Raw genomic sequence first — 19248 nt, 5'->3', positions numbered from 1 at the left:
ACCGCGCTGCCTCATCCGCCGTCCTCTTCAGCGTCCTCGTTGAAGAAGCGGTGAAGGCTGACTCGGTCGCCGGGAAAAGACCGGGCCACCACAAAGGAGCTCCGCTCTCCCCTTGCGCTCCGAGAAGCTGCGCGTCGCTGTTTGCGAAAGGCGCCGAGGAACGCGATTAGCGGCAGCCGAGGGGGATACGCCGTCCGTCCGTCGCTCGCGAAGCGCGAAAGACTCTGCCGCATTACAGCGGCGCCTTACGGAAAAAGCAACTAACTGCGCCGCTTTTCTGGCGAGGTACGAGATCGCTGCGAAGCACGAAGTACGGCGGCGCACGAGACCGCTGCGGCGCTCGCTTGCGCGTTCGCCAGCTTCCTTGTTGCGAGGTGCCATAATTTGAGCGCTGGATCCCACTTCTCTCAGGTGCACTGATCACGCGGTTCTGTTTACGCCCTATGGCATACTCCACGCTGTGCAGCGCATTAAAATATGTCCACAACTTTGCGAAACACAATGTAAGGCACGACAGGATGGAAATAAAGCGACTCTTCTAACTGCGGGCAGGAATATGTGAGTAATGCTTATGTATATTGTTCTGTATGCATGTATTTGTGATGCTGTCTGTTCGCGGAAACGCAATACTGTAGAAACAACCATCAGGCCTTCTAAGTACACCTTTTTATCGACTATCCCTCATATTTAATCTTTCACAAGGTGGCAAATAAACAATTTTAATTGTGATAACTGAACGACACGGCTTGGACACTCTGCGGTCTTAGATGTAATTACAAAACAGAGCAGTGTCACGTGCATTCTTGATTCACATAAAATCCCTTCTGTTGTGCAATACCAAGCTAGCCGCTCTGGGAAGCGAATGTATAAACTTGACGCTGTGATGACCATTCTTCACAAGTTCTAATTCTACGTACAATATTACGCAAGCTGCTTACGGCCACAGCAGCACGCATAAAGCCCCTTGTTACGGAAGTAGCAAACGATAGAAACAGACAACAAAGTCATGTTCTCGGTTGGTGTTGTTCGAGGCGCGCACTCCAAAAGCTGCAGGTGCCTGGGCGTAAATTATGACCGAAATTTCAGTACAAAATCACTCTTGCGGCACAGCGTATCCTAGTTACTCGGTGCGCCAAGGCATTTCCAACTATGAATGACATTGTGTTTTTCCGACCTTTAGAACTCAAATCACCCGCCGCGAAGAGTGACGACATCATTAAGCAACGAGAATTAATTTAAATCCACCACTCCATCTATCGTTACTAACCTCCATGAAACAACTAAGAAGTCTGATCTTATCGCTTCGAGCCCTTTTCGTGCGCATTTTTGAAGCTTCGGCAAAGCACACGGCATTGTTTTCGATTCGAAAATGTATCAAAGAAGCCTATCGCTAAGCAACGTGCACTGCGGTAAAAAAGCAGCAACAAACACACCGTGATGTGCGAAGGCAGATTCTACAGCAAGGGATTCTTTCAGCAGCACGTCCTCACCTGTTCCCGCCGCAGACGAGGGGTATCGTATACACGAAGCTAGAACGTCGGGGGGGGGGGGGTACGCGGGTAGGGCTGCTAGTTATAATTAGGCAGCTACGGCGCTAATTCAGTTACCCTCTCAGGGCGCATGATAGTACAAGAAGGCAGAGCGTGACACAGCGCGGAAACGACGGATAGACGAAAGCTAAGCTCGCACCTGCCTTTGTTTCAGACCGCGCCGCTGTGCAGACGAAGCGGGCTCTGATCCGCGCAGGGCGGTCGTCGAGGGAACGCGCCGCCGCACGATATTACGCGACCACACGCGAGCGAGTGCGAAAGAAAGACCAAAGACTGAGAGAACGAAGACGAAAGAGTTGGGAAGCATCCGACCGGTGGTCCGCGTGTCGTGTCCCCCCCCATACTTTCCCCCCTTGGAAACGCAGTGCGCGCCTCGCTTCGTCAGCCGCGTTCTTCGCTGCATTTGCATCAAGAACGAGCCCCGGCAGCGTTGTCTTTGCTTTACCGTGCCTTCATTATCTTCGAAGACGTCGCCGCTGGCCGACGTACTGGAAGTCGAGCCTTCGCCGCAGATGGTCTCGAGCGACAAAACTCCCTCGGGAGGAGAAAAGCCGGCGACGAAGCGGCCGTTGAGAAAGAGAGAGAGAGAGAGAGAGAAAAGGCGGCGGTCGCGTAGCTGGTGCCCTCTCCAGGGGCGACGGTCGGCCGGCGGCCATGCGTGAAGTGCCGTTTTCTTTCTGCGGCAACACCAGTATACTTCTTTTAACTGGCCAGTACCCTTGCTGATAACACCTCCGTTTATTTAGACGGAAAAAGCTTGGTGGACAAATGTCGCGTAACTTGGAATACGGGCCTCCTTCGGAGTCAGTCGCGACACGCGACACCATTGGATTACTTTTACTGCTTTCCAGTTTTAGTGAAATGCCGCCTATACAAATTTTTCCCACTTTATAAAATACTCTGGTAATACTCTGGTTCAGCTGTTAGCGATTGTCGATAGCGATTTCGAACTTTTATACCGAGAAATCCGACGTACTAGCTGAACGATTTGCAACAAAATGATCCTGCCGACGCTGATGTTACCACTCATGCTATATACGCGCCTACTATAAGGGCAGCTGTATGCTTCATAAGAGTTCCTCTGCATTCTCGCGCATTACTTTTCTTTTAAGATCTATTTAGACCTTCGAAGACTGAGTCGCAGTAGAGAGGCCGACGGCATGAAGCAGGAAGCTTCAACTCTAGGCGGAAAATGGGTACAATTGCAAATGGGCATGATTAAGACCAAGCTGAATGCAATAGAACTGTCGCAATTCGAGAGTAAACGTGTAATGCATGATCTCAGCAGGCGTATCGCGTCAATAGAATTAAGAATATCAAGTCTTGACCAGATGAACTGTGCAGTTAGCATGCCAGCATGCCAGCGATTTTTAGACGTCGATTAAATTCTCTGGCTTTCCATTAAACTGTTTCGCTCTCTCTCGCTCTCTCAAGATACGATGTGAAAAACAGCAGCGGATGCTGGGTTCAGTAATGGCGAAGTTTGACTGTCTGGACAATCAGAGGGCGTGTTGACCATGATTTTAGGGTTCGAGAAATTGCGAAAAAAAAACTGAATTGTTTAGGATGTCTTTCTTTCCTAAAAACCATTAGAGAATAGAATAGGCTGCCGAATGATGTCGTGGGTGCAGCACCAAATGATGCTTTCTTTTCTATGTTGTAAATGTATGCGCATGTCTAGCGCTTTACATTTCTTTTGTCTTTTTCTGGTGTTTATACTTTTTACTCTACCTAGGAGAGCAAAGGTGTCATAATTTGTGTAGTTTATGTATTCTTTATTGTACCCCCCCCCCCCACTGTAATGCCTTGGCGCTGTGGGTTCCTTGATAAATAAATAAATAAATAAATAAATAAATAAATAAATAAATAAATAAATAAATAAATAAACGCACTAAATGCACCACTTACACCAAGCGACGAACGGTCAGTCACAAGGAAGACCTCTGATGATCGACGCTTTGCGGTTAACCTCTTAAGACATAATGGCTGCTGTTCGAGGGCATTATGGTTGTGGCAACCAAGTTAGGACAAAACCCTTGAACTTTCTCGCTAAGGCTTGTCCAACTAGCAAAACTTTTTCCTAATATTTTATGTTGCTGCTGGTGCTGCTCTCGTCCACGTCCACTTCTTCACTGTTGTTTGTTTTTTGTTCTAGAGAGAGGAGTGTGGCCTTCTTTGCGCACTGTTTTTTTTTTGTGCTACCACGAACCATGCATCGTCGTGGTTCGTTAACTCTTTTTGGTAAGTGCGTATGCACGGGGGGGCGGCTTCGCATTAACCGTCAACGTGACTGCAGCGAAGTGTCGTCGTCGTCCATCGCGATATACATTTTGAAACAGACAACGTTTCTAACCCTTTATTGTCGCGTGCGCTCGCTAGCGTCGCTCAGCAGGCGTAACGAATTTGTGCATTCGCCTGTGCGCGCTTCAGGGACGTAGCTTAACGGCCTGTGCCAGCATTCGACTCCGTTCGTCAATCTTCTTGCGACGGCACTTCCGGTTTGTGGAGGGAGTTTCTAGGTAGCACAGCCTCCCCCCTCCCTCCCCTTGGACTCGCGTAAAGCAGATTTCAAGCAAAGAAAATCATTACGATTAGCACCTACCGGAGCGATGTCTAACGGTCGCAAGGAAGCAGCTTCAAGGAACTCATTTCCTGCACACATCACAACGGGCACAGCCATGCGGCTATTTAAGAACGAAAGCGATACAGGCTTTTCAGAAGCTTCGCAGCTGAAGAAATATCCAGCGGATCCGCCAGCACCGTACAGAACTATTAAGCGAGCCTGAAAGCTCTAATCTAATTTTAATCTGTTCTCACCTAAATCTAATCTAATCTATTGTGAGCCAATATAATCAATTCTATTTAGGTTCGTCCAAATTCAATCTCTTGTAATCTAAAATTTTATCTCATCTATCTCCGCATGTCTTCGCTCTATTAATTATATCTATCTTCATCAGGCAGTTTCTTTAGAAACCTCCCCGCCCATTTCTGTGCTCAAGCGATTCGATGAAAAGCAGACAATCGCGTGGCGTGCTGAACGCGAAGGGGTCGAATCCGTCGCCCGGGTCAACCCCACCTGCGTGCCGCGTCGCATCAGCGCACGGCACTGAGCTGCACGGACTCGACCATTCTGACTCGCACTCCCCCAGCCGCAGTTATCGGCGAGCGTGAGGAGCGCACGAGACCACCGCGGGCCCGTGTCGCACACGCCGTGCAGAGGCACTCGCAATGACCCTTCTTCACGCACCACCTCTGCCCCTGTGAGCGCAGTGAGCATGCATTTCATGCTGGTTAATCAGTTTGCTGATTAGGTTATTGAAGCAGACGAATTTCTCTTCCAAAAAGTTGCAGTGGCGCCCTCGGTAGCAGAAAAACGGCGTATCGTTGCCTACCTGTCTTAACTATATGTGCTCGAAGCCGAACTGCCGCGTCGTCTGGCGGCGTTCACTGACAGAGCTAACTCGGTGCTGCCGCGCCCATTATAAAGGACGCAAGCATGCGACACCGTTACAATACTATGCGCAGCGATCGTTAATCAAAAACTCTCCGACGCCCTAATAATAGTAATTATCTGGCTCTTAAATCCGAAGTGCTTACGGGGATGACCCAAGGGCTAGTCGACATCAAATATGGGAAATAAAAGAGCTATCGGCATCTACGTAAGCGAGCCCGTAAGACCACAAAAAACTGAGGCTACGTATCTTGCTCAGGCGTCCCCGCATTAGGAAAAATTCGTCCTCGTCTATGACCTAAGGCCAGCATCATTGCCGTACTAGAGGAGTCATTGCGCGGAATTACTCACGAATGTTTGCAGATATACGGAAGTCTGTTAGACTAGCGACTCCAAGCGCGAATGCTGTAAGGTCAGTCTGTTTAATCAACTGAGATTGTCAATAATGTTCATAATAAGATATTTTGGCGGCACGCTCAAACATACAGCACATTTCAAGGCTTACAAATTAATTGCGACTGGCGAACTGCGCTTTTGTGCACAATGCCTCAAACGGTCGTAAATAGTAAGCGTTTACCTCGGAGGTGCACTGAGGACAAATTTAAGACGCTCGATATGAATGAATTACCACTTTCTCGGTACAAAAAATTACGCTCACGGTAAACAGAGCTGCTGTAAGCTGGAACAAAATGATAAATGAAGCACATGAGTCGCCATCACCGGCCGTTTGCACAAATACACTGGGGGTGGGGGTCAATTGAGATTTTTCGTTAACTAAAGGAAGCGCGCCCAAATTCTAGTGCGACGTTTCCCTCTGTCTGCCACTAACGCTGTTTAATATCTCAAGTTTTATCTCTCAAGGAATACGAACACAGAAACTAAAAGCGGGAAATTGAACGCAGCAACCTCTAGAATACTTTGCGTCGCTATAAATATCACGCGTTTGAATCGGATTACCGGTATAAAATATTCCAGGTTTCTCCAACTCCAAACTATTCCGGCGCCCAACCTCTCATCGACGAAAGTGCCCTTTCGCGGCTTAAAACGCACCAATGGGGTCGCCAAACGTCAACCTCTCGGATTCAACGAAGAACGAGAACCTGGATTCGCTGTCCTCGGTGTCCCTTTAAGCTAAGACCCCCGTTTAAAAAAAAGCGCTGCACTGAGCTGACATGTTATTAGGTCTAAAGTCTACACCGTGTACACAGGCGTCATCGGTGGCCACGGAGGGAGAGAGTCTCGGTCTTCCTGTCGCGTGACTGTCTGGAACGCGCAGCCTTCCAAGGGCACGTGCGGACACGGTCCGCCAGCGGAGCAGCAATTATTCCTCCTCCGTCGCTCGCCCAACGCGGCCAGACGCGAAACGCTGCAGCATGCGTGCCGGCCGCAAATCGCGCGCGCCCTCTCTCTGTAAACCGCGCGCGGCAGGTCGCCGCACGTTAGCATGTGCACCGGCCGGTGGCGGCGCGCGCAGTCGTCTTCCTGTCTTCATGCCTCAGAGTGGATACGCAACGCCGATTACGCGTTGACTTCATTTTCTCTCTGGAAAAACAGTAACGTCTGCGCGCACAGCGCCGCTCGAGGCCGATTAGTCCGTGAAGTCTCCTCTCCCGCGCGGCTTGAAATCACTGCAGCAAAGCCACTTGTAGCGGCTTCTTGTTCAGCTGCAGTGTCAAGTGCGACTCCTAGCAGCTCCATGAACCAAGACACGTCGGGCTCCTCTGCCTTCCGCTGTCAGTCGAAACTTGTTCAGGCTCTTGTTGGCCCTGCTTCTATGGCGCTGTCAATCCATCCCGTCATCTTTCTTCCCCGTCTACTGTTGCCTTCCATCTTTCCCGGCATCTGTCCTTTTTCTAATGAATCCTGCTCTCTCGTATGTGTCTGAGGTATTGGCGCTTCAGCTAAAGGATTTTATCTTTTAGGGAATGTCAGGGTTGTTTTCCTTAACACTGAACTAATACACAGTAATCACTTAGCCTGGTTTTCAATGCACGTTAGCATTACACGCGAATATACATAGATAGCCGCGGAGGAACCGCAGCCAAATCTACGAGGCTGCAGAAAGGATACCTCTCATTTCTGAGATACTCGACCATACGAAAACCAACCATGCGAATTTTTCATCGCACAAATTTCTCAACTCACGCTGCCGCCATACAGCAAAAACAGAGAAGTGTGCGAAAAGCAGTTGAACAGCGCTCATTCATAGTGTCGCTTCCGGACTCATTGTACTCGTATTCGCTGGCTTGATGAGTTAATCTTCTAGTGTCATTACGAAGGCACCGACGTGGAGCTCTGAATGCGCTGGCACATCGATCCGCTCGTTACCCACACGAGCTGGTGGCCAAAAAATGCACGAGCCTAACTATCCGACGAGACAACTCGCCCACGTTATGGAGCTCCGGCAAAACTGCATTACGGTCATTTAGTATATACGACATGTCGACAGCGCTGAAGCTGCCGCAGCATGTGTACGGCAACCCCAGCTGTAACTAGGGCGACTAACCAGGCTCGATTCCTCCCTTCTCTCATGAGCTTTAACAGGTTCCATACCAAGTGCATTGTTCCCTTTTATACCAGCTTGTTACCAAGTTCCCTAATCGCCCCTCGGAGAAGAACTTGATTGTTACGCCCCCAGTGGTGCCTTCTATTTGTCACTGCTATCACTGGCATCTTTTCTCGTATTTGCAGAACAGATTACTGAATGAGGGCGTCGTTGCTATGGTTGAATAGCGCATAGACACAAAGCGCACAGCGCCTCCAAACTCACCGGGAGCGCCGTGTCGAGGGGTCCTTCATGACCATGACTTCCGTGATGTCGCCAAACTTGCTGAAGTACTCCCGTAATCCTTCTGCAAAGAAGAGAAACAATAGAAGGCGTCAGACCTGGTGCGAGAAAATTGACCCAATCATAAACCACAATCTCTTTTCCTAAAATAGCATGAATTACATGGCTGTGTAAACAGTTTCTAATTTTTAGTCTTCTTTTTTAATCAGTATCACCATAGCATTAGTTAGTCAACTTTTCTAGAGCAAGTTAAATTTCCCTCGGTCGGTAAACCTGCGGAATCTAATATGTAGAGAAAGCATTTAAATGTTTTTTTTTTATTAGACCATTTTTCTTACGGAAGCTTCGCGGCCGCACCCGCCGAATGAGAGAGGTAAGATGGCGGGAAAGGTGTAACGTAATAAAATCACCTGCTGCTCGATTTCCTCTCTATCAATGACCTTCCTTGTATACGTCACACTTGGTAATTATAGTTTCGGCTGCTTCTAAATATGACAACTCCAGCGTGTCAAGGGGAATCCAGTAAAGTGGAATCCACTAAAGCGGAAATTTACAATAAAAGAGCAATTCCTCATAAACATCCGCCCAAGCGAAGCCATATGGCTTCAGTGCAAAACTATACAGCTTCAGCAGAAAAATTCGTCGCGCTCCGGGGACAAGAATGTTTCCGAGACCAGGAGAAGAACTTTTTATTTTGAAATCTTATGGCTGCACCTGGGTGGATGCTAATGAATATTTACTCCCTTATTATTAAATATCGATCCAGGTTACGCGCCGCACATCGGCTTCATTTTTTTGCGTGCAAGCTTGCTTCAAACCGGTACACAGTAAAAGAGACTCGCAGAGCCCTCTGTCGATCACTTGATGGCGTGAAGTTTGCTTTTATGACCCCTCCTCCCTTATTGTTTCCTCCCAGTCCGGCCATGCGGGACGACGCAGCACATCACCGGGTGACACACATGCCAAAGCAGCGGGCGCGAATCGCACTTCTCCCATCCGCGAATGAATAAAGTCCGGAATAAACAAAAGGAGGACAGCACATTGTTTCGACCCATTGTTCCTCCTCCTCTCCCTCCCCCGCCCTCCACATCGTCGTCGTCAATCCCCAGCGGGAACCCATCCGGCCCAAGGTGCTTGTGGGTGCGTGCGGGAGAGATGGTCCCCGGCTAGCTAGAGCGAGCTGAGCGACACATCCGTCCACAGGAGGGGGGGGCGGAGAGGAACAGGGCAGAAGAACAGCGCAAACAAGCGCCGCCGGAGGTGGCGACGTGCAGAACCGGGATGCGGCGGCCGCATCGATCAACGCCGTGTCGCCAGAATGAAGACGCCGCCACGACGCCGACCCCGTCCCAATTAACGCGCCAGCAACGCCGCCGGGGAAACGCCGAAAGCGGCCTGCCCAGCGAGGGCTCGGTGTGCGTGTGTGCGTGGTACAGCGCACACCTGGGGCGCGTCTGCCTCCGCACAGGGTGTCACTTATGGGCCGGTAGCACACCCCAGCGCCTCTCCGCGTGGGAGAGCCCGGGTGGCCCCGGAGGAGGAGTGATGCCTTCGGCCCACTCCGACACGTGCGGCTGTGCTCGACTACTTAATGGACCGTGTAGTGCCTCCCTGTATCAGACATAAGCATCCGCATTCATCACAGCAACACGAAGAGCGACTGCCGCCCAGCCTGTCTGGGACCCGTTCTCAAAAAAGCCCGAACTTGTTTCTAAATGAAAGAATCCGATGTATTCATTTCCTTTTTAAAGGCGCACGAAATACTCGTTACACTCTCAACGTATGCGGATAAGACCTGGCCTACCGATCAACAGCACTCCACGGTAGCGCGAAAGTTTGTCCAAGGAACGAACGAACAAGCTCTTGCCTTCACTCTTCATTCCGCCACTACTGCCTCGGCCGTCTACTGTTCTTGCCATCTCCCAAAATCGATCATAGACAGAAAAGTTGGAAATAAACAAGGGTCGAGCGAATTCCGGCGCCTTTGAGAATGCAGCACTAGGCCCTTCATGAACAAAGCAAATAAAGACGCGGACAGATAGCTGCGAGGCGGAACACGATGCTGATGTGGGCAGGGCAGGGCTCGAACGAAGAGAGCGAAAAGGCTCGGCCCAACGTCAAAAGAAAAAAAAAAACCGCAGTTCCTCGTCTCGACGGCCAATGCGTGGGACAGAGCGGAATGTATACCACGAGGGAGTGCCAGCGGCGTTCAAAGGAGCACACACGCTAGAAAAAAAAAACGTTTTCGGTTAAAACCGGAGCGGACGAATGTGTGAGTCGCCCTATTCCGGAGAGACTAGATGGAAAAGCGCTCATTGCAAGCAACGTCCACACCGAGAGCGGGAAAGAAACACCTGCTCTTTTGCGGGCTGCTGCGCATGTTAATACGCAGAAGGCTAGCTTGTACGGCAAGAGAAAGTGATGTTTAAATGCCGAAGATTGTGCGCTCTGAGAACCTTGGCCCGGTGTTGTAAGCAAAGTTAGAAGAACACTGCGGTGGTTCTAGGGAACTCAGTCCCCTTTCAAAAGCAACATGAGAATCCGTCGTCTCGCAGTTGCATCCGGCCGTCAGCTGCAGGTGGTCAAGCGCACACGTTTTGCACAAGCAGGTATCCCTGCCGCAGCTCGCATCCTTCTCGAACCTGACTTTCCTCTATCTCTCTCTCTCTGGCACCGCTGCCTAGAGTCGAAAGCGACGAGAAATAAGCTTATGTGGCGAGCGGGGTGGCTTCTTTGGCTTTATCCTCGTTTTTCTTTCGCGACTCTCTCTGCACCTTTCCGTCAGTCAGATATCATTCGTTTGAACGAATTGGGCATAGCCCTCGGGCATTGAGTTTTTTGTTTGTTTGTTTGTTTGTTTGTTTGTTTGTTTGTTTGTTTGTTCGTGTTATCTAGCCCGTGTTATATGAACTCGGTGAACGTACTTCGGTACTTCTTTCAGCAGCTTCTGTCGAAAGCTCTCTCATTGGAAAAGTCGGTTTTACAGGCCCCCTTTCTTCGCTCGCTTCTTCACCAATTCCGTTCTTCCCTTGCCCTCACGCTGCCGGTAGTTGATGTGTCGGCACTAAACTCGAGACAAGCTGCGCTGATAGGCTAGCAAATTTCAATTTGTGATTACCCGCTTGCAGAAGCGCATTACGCCTTCCTTCTTCTCCTGCCCCTTCCCATTCATTTCCTGCCCTTTCCCACTCCCAAACTTCATTCTATTCTTCCCCGTGCCTCCACTTCATAAGAAGGTAACCACACCCTGCGAAGCATTCAATGCGTGATACTTCCCTTTTAATAGCCTCTCTCTTCACTCATTCTCGCGTGGGCGTCGAGCGAGTGGCCTGCAAGACACCTTCCCCCGCGAACACGGCTCCTCCGCATCGCCTGTGCAGCGTAGCTTTAGTTTACGGCGCGACCAATTTAATTACGCAAGCCCCGTCTCGACACGGCGCACACGCGGCTGTGTCGGAGGCCGCGCCTCAGAAGAGGAGCGGGCCGAAAGCGTAAAGAAAAGAAAGGAAAAAAAAAAGAAAGGAAGGAAGAGCGGCGCGCGTCCTTCGGCCGGCGGAAAACAGCTGCTGCTCGCAGGACGAGAGCGGTGGCTGCCGCTGGAATGCGAGACAGGTGTACGGAAGCAGACGCCGCCGCCGCTCACGGAGGGCGTGCACGATGGCGCCGTCGTCATCGTTACGCGGGAATTTCATAAAGCCACACAGGAAGGAAGCGACGCCGCGCACAACCCAGACGACGCGAACGTAAGAGTACGATAGTTTTAAATAGCTTGAAATAAAAAAGAATAGTCGGCTGCGTTAACGAGGACGCATGCCGAAACAAAAAAAAATTAAACGGCACTGTTATGGAGCGTCGATGAAGGAGGCGAGTAAAACTTGCGGAGGCAAATAAAATGTTGTCGCTGCAGCTCTCTTTTCTTGTTCCGTAATCAACCGTCGCGGATCAGGGAGCCGTGCCACTAATGTAATATGTTGTGACATACCGGAAGTGAGCTTAATTTATTAAGCGAATGAGTTATTAAGAAAGAAAGAAAGAAAGAAAGAAAGAAAGAAAGAAAGAAAGAAAGAAAGAAAGAAAGAAAGAAAGAAAGAAAGAAAGAAAGAAAGAAAGAAAGAAAGAAAGAAAGAAAGAAAGAAAGAAAGAAAGAAAGAAAGAAAGAAAGAAAGAAAGAAAGAAAGAAAGAAAGAAAGAAAGATTGTTCGGCAGCGACCACTACAGGGCCAGTCCTCGCTGGCTCGTCAACGACACTGCCCTTATCCTATACACTACTTAGTTCATGCAGAATCCTCTACCGAGAACGCCCACAACTGTTTCCTTTCCGAGAAACCTCTTTCTCTACTGTGAGTGCTTGTTGTTTTTTTCCCTTTTCTAAAAGATCCATGCAAAAGGAGAATAGGATCAAACAAAGAGGAACGCATGCCCGTATGAAGATATGTCCCCCCAGTTAGCTCTTTTCACAAGACGCACATAACGAATTCATTCCCAAGCTACTTGGCCTGAAGCCACTCCGCTAAAGGTCAGCACAAGAGCGCACGCAACGCGAAGCAAAAACGCAGCATGAAAGTGCGCCTCGCCATCGAGGGCGGAGCAGGGAGGGAGGGAGGTGCACTGCAAAGCGGCAATTCTTGGCTCGAAGCAAGAAGCAAAGCTCCCAACGCCGAGCGGCGCAGCATGCAAATCGTATTGATCCTCTCCTGGCGATGTGTACGGCAGCGGACGCGCCAGTGCGCGCGCTAACTATATGCACCGCAGACACTCTCAGCGGGGGAGGTTTTATCCTGCTTCACGCGCAGCTTCTTTATCCGGAGCCCCATTACGGAAGGAGCGAACTCGCTTGTAAAGCGAACGCCGTTTCTACTTGCGCTGTCAATTATGAGAATATTACGTACGTTATTACGAGCAACGCCGCACTCGGTATACCTTCAAGAGGATACGTTGAGTAAAGGAACAAATATAATTGTCGGAAAAAAAGAGAAAGCGCCTCGCTGTCCCGGTGGAGTTCACGAAGTCGGACCAAATCCAGAAGAGCAAAGATGATTGGGCGCCATGGAAACTATGATAGGGAGGCCCCAGTCGTAACCAAATTGCGCTAACGCACAAGAGATGCTGGTTCGTTACGTATTTGACGAAATATAATAAAAAGGTGGAATGCAGTTGAAGTAGGAAGCACGCCTATATTAATAAAACGAAAGGCGCTGTTTTGAAAAACGGCGTTGAGTAAAGATTAGGACGCTCGATGAGGTGCTCAAAGTATAGCGTGCTAGCCTACACGGCACACAAACTGGCACGCAATTTCGCGATCATATGCGTCACTCGCTTGGGTGCTCAAGACTTGAGCGTGGGAAAGCTTCAGTAAAGCCGCTCGCTACGTGGAATGCTTTCGGAACTCATCTGCGGTTTCCTCTCTGCTTCATAAGATGATCGCATATATGTCTTGAGACAGCAAATATAACTTTTTTTTTCTTAAATAAGAGTGAATGGTAATTTGAAAAATTGTAGCCAAAATCCTGCTGCCCACTAATGCCAGAAAACGCTCATTAAAGCTGAGTTGCAATCCAAAGTGGGCGCACATTGCCCTCCACACGAAGACGCTGCGCATTAATTAGGAGAGCATTTTTATTAATTTTTATAAAGTATTGCTAGTGTGAGCGTGTATATGTCTCAGAACGTGAGATAAAAATTTTCTTCTTCCTTTAAACAAAATCAGTCTGAATTTAAAAGCGCTTTCAATTATTCGCATTGTTTTTAAGGCCCTTGAACTGCATAGGCACTCCAACGACATGTATTCGACGCCGATCATTGCGGGTTGATGCTTTAAGTTTAAGCGTTTTTTTTTTAATTGCAATCTGCCTGAAAAAAGTCAGCGTGATGACGCCGAACAGAGACCGTGCATAAAGCCCACCCTGTCATCTGTTTTAATTTTGTGAAAAACGAACTGGAATTCAGGCAACGTGAGGCACGATGAACTCACAGTGGGGAGGTTGGCGAACCCGTTGTTTATCTCAGTCCTTTACGACCGTTTTTATTTCCCTGCGCGTGAAGTCATACCTGCGCCACCTGGAGGCTGAAGCGGCGAGAACGAAGGTTCGGCACATTCTTCTTTATTGCTTTTTAGTACCACCGCCTGTCCTAGATCTCTACCACCTGGAAAAGTAGCTTGCACTGCAGCATCGAATGAACTGCAGATATTTTTGACGATCCTATTCCCATTATATAAAATTTTTATTATTTTCATGCCAGTTGAAGAGTTCCTACAATCGTGCAGTAGCTGAGGTGCGCCAATCGTTGCGGCGAGCGATAAAGGTGGGATAGAATGGAAGGAAAGGAACTGTAGCCTTATATCGGCCCTGCGTAAAATGTGCCGACGCTTGTAACAAGACGCAGTCATGCAGTTAACCGCGGTTGCTCACGACTGTATAACAGGTGCCCACAGCGAACATAACCTTCCCGCACTGCGCTCGTCTTACGCGCGCGCACACGACGCCTACAGCATTGCAGCGGCTCCGAACGAGGTCTGTTTGCACCGCGAAACAGGGTTTATCTCGCCTCCGATCGGTTGCGTAACACAGCCTCGCTCCTTCCTCTCCAAAGGCGACGAAGCAGGCAAGCGCGCATCTCCGAACAATCTCGCCTCCCACCACAACGCTCGTCTCCGCTAGCCGAGATGCAGAGCTGCACAGGCCAGAAGCTGAGGCGGCGGCGGCCGCCGTTTCCGCGCCACCCCATCCAAGCAAGCTTCGCCGACACACACGCGCAGCTGGATGGCGAGTGGGAAAAAAAACAAAACAAAAAGAAACGAAGCGCGCTGCTATATAAACCAGCTTCCCGGTGTGCTTCGCAGAACCGTGCATTGGTGTGGAAGCTACGGCGACGAAACGGGCCAATTTCGCGCGTGGGACCCGTTCGTAATTGGCCAGCGACTTGGCGACAATGGTTAGTCGGCACGTATGCCCCGTTTTTTCATTGTTCTCTTTGGGTAATTTGCTTGTATTTTATTTACTGGCTTCAACAAGAGACATCCACTTATCGTCCCTATATCGGCCTGCTTACCATGATCGCCATCACCAGCAGCGGCAACATCCATAATAATTGTCATCATTAGTTCGCCGGTCCGCTACGAACTATTCCGATCAGCCGACGCCGCATCCATAGCTGCCATAGCACTGCACTGTTTCAAGGAAGATAGCACGCGGTCCTCCCGAAAGCAAGGTCTGCGCTTGGCCCGCTATGGAAGACAGAGAGCGAGGGCACTGGGAAGATAAAACGCGGGAAGCATGTCATACCAGCGAGCAAGGACGCGTGGGCCCCGGAGCGCGCTTCAGGGACCCACGCGACACTGCCACGCCGCCCGTTGGCCAGGTGGAGGGAAGCAGCAGCAGCAGCAGTGGAACGATGTGCTGTGTAGATCTAGCATTATATTATATTATATTATATTATATTATATTATATTATATTATATTATATTATATTATATTATATTATATTATATTATATTATATCATTTGTTGCGTGCTGCAGCGGAGTAGTTGTATTACGGAGACTTCTTTCCCCCTAAATTGTTCGTTCCTTTCGCAGTCTTATTCGGTTTTGCAGAGGAGTACTCAGCGCCATTTGCAGATATCGAATTCTCCTCATATGATAAAAAAATATATATTGAGAGTCCGTGCATGTTCGGCGGATGGTAGTAGCCTCGCCCTATCAGCCGCGCAGACTTGTCGCATTCTACTAAAGTTGAATCTCTCATAATCTCTCACGCCGAGAAAACCGACCCACGGTGACAGTTAACTTTAAGCGGAACATGAGCCATGCTGACAGACGTGGGCCGCCAAGTATTGCAGCGAAGCACAGAGGAAAACGCGGGGATGAGTCCATTGGTGTTTCTTTAAGGAGAGCAAGCTCGCTTCGGGCCCGGCGTGGGTACACAGCGCATCTTCGTTTTCCGCCCATTCTCGACCTCTGTGTGGTGGGGGCTGGCCTGCCGCACTGCGCGCGGAGGGAACGGGATCGGTTCGAGGGAAAGCATGCACAAGACCCGGGGACGTGCTCGCGGGCGCCCTGTCATTGCTGTCAGGCGCGCAGCGAACGGGAGCTGCTGCCGCGGTTTGCTCTCCTTCTTTCTTTCCTGATTTCTCGTTTTGCTTTTGCTTCCTGCATAAATCAAGAATGCGAGGCTCGTGACGTGGGCGTCAGGACGACGTACCCGCACACATGCGCTGTGAAGTGTGCACGAATTAAAGCCGTTTATAGCAAAATTATTCCTGGACTGTGCAATGCAGCCACCATACAAGACATGGCATTTCGATCGCTTACAGCTCGTGGTGGCCACCTTGTTGGTGAACACCATGATGGCAGATAGCGTGGGGGTGGAAGCCTTAATGATTTGTACCCATTCGGGCGGACACCGTTGTGACTCATAGCGCGGATATCCTAGTGGTGAACACCTAATAAACTGCAACAAGGTAACCATGTGCGCTAGTTGGTGTGTATCAAACGTAACTTCACCAGCGAAAGTCTATATGTTGGTGAACACCGTTTGGGTGGACACCGCGGGGGCACACACAGGTAGACACCGTGTTCCATTGGTGAAGAGCTCTGCATGTCCTGACGAAAATAAATTTCTCGGCCAATAACCACAGGCGGAGCAAGAGGTGCTTGTCAAAGGGGGCTCAGCTTGCAACACTTTTTATTTTTTATTATTATTTCTTATAAGCAAATTCTTCTGAATGTAATGTTACTGGTTAGAAATAATGAGGATGGACAGGTGGGGTACTGCGAATCAAGGACATTTAGCGCCTAAACACAGCACAGATCAATTAAACTTATCGCATTCACACTGGATATATGGCCGCGAAATGAAGGGCTGAGAGTACAGGGATTTTTTTTTTAATTCAGAACTACGCTGTTGCGTACCTTGGCGCTAGCAAGACCTGCTCAACCACTTTTGTACACGCGCATACGCCTCGCGATAACCTAAGTGCGTGCATCTCCGGAAAATTATCCACTGACCCCTTTCCTCGCGTGAAAGAAGACAGGAAATGTCATCAAAGGCGACAGCAAGAAGGAAAGATGCAGCAGTGTTGCGCATGACTTGCGCGAGAGTGGCGCGAGTTGCACGCTTTCCGACGGACCTGCCACTTAATACCCCAGAATGCCATAGCAAAACACAAAACAAGCAAAAATGTTTTGGAGGCGCTTTGTCAAGAAACGCGTCATCAACAAAGTACTTTCCAAGGCTCGTTTGGATACTACCTGTTAAATTCACTCTATGCCCTCCTACCAATCTAACCGCTGGCTCTACTTGTCAACTGATTCACGCGTGAACGTTACAGAAAGGCTGGACAAACAAAACGCAACCAACACAGGCCCCTCTCGCCATTTGTCCACAAAAGCCCTTTTCATTTCCTTTCTGTATTGCAAAGCCCACAAGCCTTTTCTTTTTTCTCTATCTCAGGATACCTCATCAAGAAAGCGCACACGTCACGAAAATCAGCAGCGAGAATAAACTGCCTTCGCAGGAGGCGTGTGCGTACGTGACGAGCTTTCAAACGTAAACCAACACCAATTATCTCAAGTGGGGCAGTTGCCACACCTTAATGCATATAATAGCCCCTCGACCTCCGCTAACTAGCCACAGCAGGTAACTTCACCAGACGATTGAACGCCTCCGATGACGGCAGCGAACTACCGGCCTCCGGTAGCAAAATGCACACCAGCTGTGTTGGGCTACTGCTTTCAGGAACGCGAAACTGTTCAACTAAACCGCGAAACGAAACTGGTTCAACGTTGAATTGGAATGAATGCAGGACAGAAACGCACGTGCATGTGGCACTTTAGAAAGGAGGAGCCGAGGCGAGGAGATTTCTCCGCGTCCGACGGTAGCGACGACTGGCAGCAGAGTAGCAGCAGCACACGCGGCTTCCGACAGACCTACGCAGCCGCGCAGCGACAGGAGAGCCGTTTTCCATCTTGTATACGCGAGCGCCGGGCATATTTTCCCTCCTCCTGGGCCGTTTTTCGAGCGCCTTTCGTTTACTCCCTTTCTGGCTCGCGGAGAGCGCGTCTTGTGTTTTGCTGCCGGGGAATGCAAAAGGGAGGACTCGCTGACGTCCACGTGGGACGCCTGACAGCAGCCAGCTCGGCGTGCAAGGGTGGGACGCAGGCATTCGATGACGGCGCCACGCAGCCGCCATTCAGCGGCGCCTGCCGCATATAACCTTCATAGAGCTGCGCCGCCTGACAAGAGCGGGACGAGGCCTCCGAGGAAACAACGAATACATAAAAACGGAGAAGTAAGAACGGCCGACACACAACGTAACACGCAAGCACAAAACACCACAGAAGAGAGAAAAAAAAACGAGGCCTGCACTGAAAATGCGAGGCGCGAAAGCGAGGAAACATGCGAAAGAAGAGAAAGATGCGCCGAAAGAGAAGAGGGGGGGGGGGATGCGCGAGACAGGCGGGCGCTCGTAGTACGGCGCCCTTCCGAGCTGTCACACGCGTGATCCGCGTTCACTGTTCGGAATCACAAGCCGTGACTGTGCGCGCATGCGTGCGTGTTGCCCCGGACTCGATCTTGTTAGTCACCGGCGGAGGCGCTATCTGACGTCACAGCCGCATTCGAACGCGACCACTGCGCACGGCCTTCGTTTGTAGTACGTGCAGGCATAAAACGATTTTCTGACGCCTTTTCTACTCTGTTTCTTCGCCGCACAGAAATCTTTTACAGCGAAACTGTTGGTGGCTCAAGTGCAGCGTGAGCGGCGGGGTCGCTGCACAACTCTCTCGCAGTCGTGCCAAATCCCGGGATCGGACACGCGGCATCATGTGAAATCGCGTGACAGTGGCGTCCCCGTCACATGACTGGTGACGTCACATGCAGCGAGGACTTGCGCGAGTACACTGAGCACAGCTGTTGGTAGAGTGTCTTTATTTCATCGTAAAGAGCAAATGCTTAAATCGCAAAAGCACAGACTTCTGCGCTTGCCAAACGCATTAATGCAAAAATCATGATCATACAGGCATTTTTTTCCCTCGCGAATTGTGGCTTTTCCTGCAAGCAGAGACTAAATACAGAGAAGCTACCTTGCATTGCACACGCACGTGAATGTCAGTGAATGCCACTTAAAGTGTGCCTCGATGGTGTTAACTGATTTCTAGCGTATGCAGTTTAGTGTCGGCTCGATCTTCTTCTTTAACGCGATCGCATCAGAAGCCTCATCAGGATAAAATGTGTCGCCAGTGATAAAATTTGCTGTAAATAGGTAAATAGGTGTTTCTATGATTTTTTTTTCTGTAGTTTGGCAAATACTCAATGCGTTCACTCCGCAACAATATTTCATTTCCGTTTGCAAAAAAAAACAAAGGAAACAACAAGACCACTTTCGCATACGGCAGAGTGCTACTAGGGGCAAAGAAGTAGCTCTCTCTCTCTCTCTCTCTCTCTCTCTCTCTGTGTGGCT

The 19248-nt window shown here is 49.8% G+C and overlaps 1 protein-coding gene across 11 annotated transcripts in view; it reads right to left on the bottom strand.

The window, feature by feature from the left end:
- Nucleotides 1-19248, bottom strand: part of Rbp6 (RNA-binding protein 6) — a 509349-nt gene that overhangs the window by 380545 nt on the left and 109556 nt on the right. For all 11 annotated transcript variants that reach the window (XM_077652967.1, XM_077652959.1, XM_077652964.1 and 8 more), the window contains exon 3: nucleotides 7772-7853. In XM_077652967.1, the coding sequence (XP_077509093.1) occupies nucleotides 7772-7853 (82 nt within the window). The remainder of the gene's footprint in view (nucleotides 1-7771; nucleotides 7854-19248) is intronic.

This window comes from Amblyomma americanum, chromosome 2 (assembly GCF_052857255.1).
Source record: "Amblyomma americanum isolate KBUSLIRL-KWMA chromosome 2, ASM5285725v1, whole genome shotgun sequence".
In the NCBI taxonomy this organism is placed as follows: domain Eukaryota; kingdom Metazoa; phylum Arthropoda; class Arachnida; order Ixodida; family Ixodidae; genus Amblyomma; species Amblyomma americanum.
This window is presented reverse-complemented; position numbering and strand designations above follow the sequence as displayed.